This window comes from Herpailurus yagouaroundi, unplaced genomic scaffold, assembly GCF_014898765.1.
Source record: "Herpailurus yagouaroundi ecotype Mexico unplaced genomic scaffold, PumYag 165, whole genome shotgun sequence".
In the NCBI taxonomy this organism is placed as follows: domain Eukaryota; kingdom Metazoa; phylum Chordata; class Mammalia; order Carnivora; family Felidae; genus Herpailurus; species Herpailurus yagouaroundi.
In genome coordinates, this window is record NW_024412406.1 from 13873044 (window position 1) to 13878710 (window position 5667).

The 5667-nt window shown below is 40.1% G+C and overlaps 1 protein-coding gene and 1 pseudogene across 1 annotated transcript in view; one reads left to right on the forward strand and one right to left on the reverse strand.

The window, feature by feature from the left end:
* The window catches only part of LACTB2 (lactamase beta 2), a 32495-nt gene that overhangs the window by 20259 nt on the left and 6569 nt on the right, over positions 1 to 5667 (forward strand). Inside the window, exon 4 of the mRNA XM_040487625.1 lies at positions 5088 to 5266. Within this exon, the coding sequence (XP_040343559.1) occupies positions 5088 to 5266 (179 nt within the window). The remainder of the gene's footprint in view (positions 1 to 5087; positions 5267 to 5667) is intronic.
* Positions 3056 to 4391, reverse strand: LOC121038006 (60S ribosomal protein L27a-like; annotated as a pseudogene).

Genomic DNA, 5667 nt, shown 5'->3' on the forward strand with positions numbered 1-5667 from the left:
TTTTCAAGGTCACCTTGTTCACCTCAGTCAATCCATTGGGTTGTAGAGAAGGAGCATGGAAGGGATCTTTCATGGGAGGCTTTCACAAACCAGACCTTTTGTTACATCGGCTGTAAATTCAGTCATGGTGGGCCACTGCTGACTGCAGGGAGGCTGGAAAAATGGTTTAAATTCATGCCCAGGAAAAAGAAGAAAGGTTTCATGATAAGCTGGCTATTCTCTGACACAAGGCAGATACCAGATTCATCTTCAGATCCTCAGTCCCTGGCACATAGAAGGCATGGAATATTTTACCAACACATAGTAAATATCTACAAAGAGGGAAATAGATGAACAGATGAATGAGAAAGAGAAGATGAAGAACTAGGTATCCGTGCCCTCTTTCAAACCAGTGTTCCCTTTTTCCTACTATGCCATTGATTTATAAATTTAATTCATAAACCATACATTTATGGGCAATTTTCTAAAAATGCTCTTGTTGGAAATACGGTAGTATCTCCTATAATTTGTTCATGATACCTAAGGATAATAAACATTACATTACTACTTCTTCAGGGAGTGTTCTCAGCAATGATGAATTTCCCCCATCACACAGTAAGGGTCTGTCTCAAAGGCTTGGGAACCATGGTACTGGTTTATTAGTTATTACAGAATCATGGATATTAGATTTATACCTAATTTGCAGATTGAGAACATTTGGTCCCAGGTAACTAATTACCACCCATCTGCCATGAACAGACCATATCTTTTTAAGCTTTTTATTAAAGTATACAAAAAGAAAAGTGTACATATCATCAGTGTGCAACATGGTGAATTATTACAAACTGGACAAACCATGTGAGCAGCACTGGATCAAGTGATGACAGTATCAGTGCCCTAAAGCCTCTCATGTGTGTGCTTCGTGTCACTGCCTCCCCCTCACTTGAATGTGATCTTAGATTCATGGGGTGAATTGATGCCAAAGCCCTCGATATTATCTGAATTGCATTTAATTTTTCACTGAATTCTGATTAAGATGAATCATGGGAATCTATTTTAAGGTCTGGGAGGTAAATGAAAAGAATCAAAAAAAGTAGACACACTTTTTAAAAATGACTTAGTAAATAACCTTTGCACAAAAATCTAATTATACCAGAGTTAAATTCTCCTTTTTTTTTTTAACGTTTATTTATTTTTGAGAGAGAGAGAGGCAGAGCACAAGTGGGGAAGGAGCAGAGAGAGGGAGACACAGAATCGGAAGCAGGCTCCAGGCTCTGAGCTGTCAGCACAGAGCCTGACGCAGGGCTCGAATTCACAGACTGAGATCATGACCTGAGCTGAAGTCGGACACTCAACCAACTGAGCCACCCAGGCGCCCCAAATTATACTAGAATTTGAATAAAACATTTAGTTTACTGATGACATGGTTTCCAATTTCCATCTTTAATAAAGTTAGTAAAACCCAGTTTTAAATGTTAATGAGAAGATTCGTTAAGCAAAAGTTCCATAAACAGAAGATTAAAATCTACTTAAGTCCTCAAGTACTTCATGTCCAGTTGGTCTGGTCTACTTGCCAATTTGGGGGGAGAAATACAATAGAGATAGAGACAAGACCCACCAAGAACCCTTTAGTGAAAAAGAAGAAAGCAGGTGTTTCAGTAGGATTTGATTCTGAATATAACCTTCAAGAATTTTCTAGTGACCTAAATTCAATTTCTCAAAGACAAGTCAGTCTGACAGCTTTTGTTACCTGTTCTAAATCTTTTAAGAGAGCCGTCCTTATAAAGTCTGCTGTATCACACAAGTGGCAGAACTAGATAAATGTGGCACCTGATGAATGGGAAGGCCACAGCTGCAGTCCCTCTGATCTGTGGCAAAGCACCTCTGATGTCATCTCCTTTCCTCCCCCTGCCTATGTGAAGTGAATTTTAATACCGTTTTTATGCAGATGAAAGCATTTGCTGCCCAGGTGACTGGAGAACTGGAATTTCTGATCCCCTCATTTAAGAAATCTTATTGCCTTGCTTATCAAAGAAAACCATTACTGAGTTCAGGAGTAGGGAATGGGAGGGAAAAAGAAAGGACACATTGCAAGCACAGTGACAGATAAGACAGTCCGCAGACTCTGAAAAAGAGTGCTTCTCCTGATCAATTTTTGTAGATTAAAAAAAAAAAAAAAGATTGGGGTTCTGTTTATAAATGCATTGGATGTGTGATTGTTCATAAGATTGTCCATAAGATATCAAACAACCCACACATGTTTATAGCTGTGAAAATACGCCTCCCGGAATTATTTTCATGTAACATTGAACCAGACAAAAGAGATGTCTCTGTATCACTTTTTACTTTCCCTGCCCCAGACCTGGAGCCAGCCATGTCTTCAAGAACCCTGACTTCATTAAGTGGGAAATGGTATTTAGAAACAAAGAACTAAGTGTGAGGTGTGCTCATTACTACCGGAGTATCATTACTTCTGGGCCTTTCATGGAGCTAGAAAAAAAAAAAAATGAATTCATAATGATTCCTCAGTTCAGATGAGAAACAACCCAAAACCTTAATTCCCTCATTCATATATATTTCTTCCTTATCCCACAGTAAAAACCTTGCTTCTCAACATCAATTTACTTACTCGTTTATACTATGATACAATAAACACAAAATAATCTCAGAAACACGGTAACCTTCACACTGCCAAAAATAAACCTATTAAGCCAAGTTCAAAATCCTTCCAGTTCTTTTAACCTTGGGATATATTCTATTAAGGATGTATAATCTTAGTACTTAAAAGTTACTGGAGTTAACATTGGTATGGCTGTTATCTATCTGGTGCATAGTAAGATTGGCTTCTTTCTGTATTCAATGTTAACGTTTTCTTTCACCTTTTATTTAGTTTCATGTTTAGAATATATTAGCTTAAAAGTTAAAACCAATAAAAAGTTACTATCAGAGACTTCTTGCTTGTATCTTTGTTCCCTACATCCTACCTGCCTACCCCTATAGGCAACTACATTCATTCATTTTTTTATTTATCCTTCTTTTCTTTTTACAAAAATAAGGAAATAGATACATTTTCATTTCCCTAACTTTCTATACAAAAGAGCAATTATCAACACTCTTGCACACTTTGTTTTTAAGAGAAAAGCATCTGTTAGCCTTTAATGAACCTCCCTCCACATGGCTTCAAGCTACCAGGACACAGCCCCCCCCACCCCCCACCACACACACACACACACACACACACACACACACACCCTTAATCTTCTGCTCAGCTCTCCCACTGTCACTGTGTCTTCAAGGTGACAGGCTGTCTGGGGAATTTTCCCTTCCCGAAAACTTTGTAGTACCCCGATCACACCACGCCAGTGATAGGAGCAGCTCCAGTCTTATTCTTGGCAGCATGTACCCGTGTCTGCCCACTGGCTACAGTCCACAGTTTATCAAGGTTTACAGTTGGGCAGAAGCCCCGGTTCCTCTGTCGTGATGCCTCATATCAACTTTCCCAAAGCAAGCTGGATGATACTTGTCAAAGTCGGTCCCGTGGTGACGCATGCCACCAGCATTATCCCAGCCTTCTGGGCGCTTCCGTGCTTACTGATGGGTCTGTGGCTGTGGCTCCCGTGGCCCTGAAATTTCCAGGTCTTCCTCAGTCTGGATGGCTGTGTGGAAAAGTTGCTTGGTGATAAGGCCAAATGGAGACAGGGCAGGGGGAGAGCTTACCCAACTGTGAGGGGTCCGTAGGCCGAGGGAGGTCAAGGATCTGCTTCGTGGCACATTCAGCAAAGTTGATGTTAGGGGCTGGCCCAGGGCCACGCGCTCTCATCAGGGCAGTGCGGGGTGCCGGAGTACAGCTGCCTGTGTGTCTCTGGGGTCCAAACGCCAGGCCAGACACGCACCCGCAGGCTCCCAGAACCAGACCAGCCACCTCGTCCTGAGGCCCACCGAGCATGGCCTGAAAGACTGGGGTGCGACGCCAAGTAGACTTGGCAGCCTGCACCAGCAACAAAGCAAAGCATGAAAAGAACCACACTTTGCTCTCTTCTTTTTTTTTTTTTTTTTATCACTTGACCGTATGTCCTGCGGATTACTCAATATCAGTTCATAGAGAGTTTCATCATTTTTTTTTGATGGCTGCTGCATATATTCCATTGTGAGGATGTACCACAATGTGACCACAGTGTCCTATGGATAGGTATGGGGTTGTTCCTAATACTTTGTTTTTATAAATAGCGTGATGAATAACTTGTATCTATTTTTTGTTTTTGTGAAGGTATATCTTCAGGGTAAACTTCTAGCAGTGGGAGCGATGGGTCAAAGGGTTATGTAATTTTGCTAGAAAATGCCAAATTCCCTTCATTGTGGGCTTTACCGTTTTGCTCTCCCACCAGCAACTCACGAAAGTGCTTTTTTCTCATAGTCTTGCCATAAAGTATATTGTAAAATAAACATATGCAAAGGAAATTGAAAAAAAATTGTTTTTAAATAATAAAAGCACTGTCTTTGAGTAGTGCAATGATTGTGAATTGTTGTCTCCTTTAAGTATTTTCCTTTCTCTTTTCAAAATTTGTTGTAATCAGTGCATGCTTATTATTGAGAAAAAGGTGGGAAAGTATTGAGTTTGCACTTCAGAATGAGAAATCTGATTTAAAGGAGAGAATTTTCTGGTGATAATTTTCAATGCGCCACAAGAAAAAAAGGACTTTTTGTTTGTTTTTTGGTTTTTTTCCCAAGGCGCCTGGGTGGCTCAGCTGGTTAAGCCTCCAACTTCGGCTCAGCTCATGATCTCGTGGTTCATGAGTTCGAGCCCCACATTGGACTCTGTGCAGACAGCTCAGAGCCTGGAGCTGCTTCAGATTCTGTATCTCCCTCTCTCTCTGCCCCTTCCCCACTCGTGCTCGCTCGTGCACTCTCTCGCGCGCGTGCTCTCTCTCTCTCGCTCCCTCTCAAAAATAAAAACAGTTTTAAAAAATTTTTAAAGGAGCTTTCTAACAGGTTAACATCATTTATTTGTGTCTTACTGAGATGAGGACAGAGAATAATTTCCTTCTCAAAATTTCTTCTAAGCCTAAGAGTCTATAATTGTTACTATTTCTTCTTTGTCTTTTAACTAGAGTTATACACACACCTGGCCACACTGATGATCATATGGCTCTACTTTTAGAAGAGGAAAATGCTCTCTTTTCTGGAGATTGCATCCTAGGAGAAGGGACAACTATATTTGAGGACCTTTATGATTATATGAACTCCCTAAAAGAACTGTTGAAAGTCAAAGCTGATATTATATATCCAGGTAGGTAGTTTCTTACATGTAGCGATCCACATGTGTGACATGATGGAGAAGGTTCATTTTGGTTTGTCTGTATGTGTATTTATGTTTTCAGGGCTTGAAGAGATAGACAGTGCTTCTTTAAATCACCCCCCCCCAGGTCTTATCAAGCCATGCAATTAAAAAGGCTGAGAGTAATATTAATAACTTTATATAAAGATATAAGGGTTATTTTTTAATATCTACACAGCTATTAATAGAACTGTTAAACAAAGGAAATAAGTTTACATTTTCATTCCACAAACTGTCTTCACTTCTGTCAATTTGATTTCTGTTGTAGACTGCATTTTAGCAGTAAACTCTGAGCTCTAGTTTCTTTAACTCACGCTATTGAAATATCAGTAGCTTCCATGTCAACTGTAAAA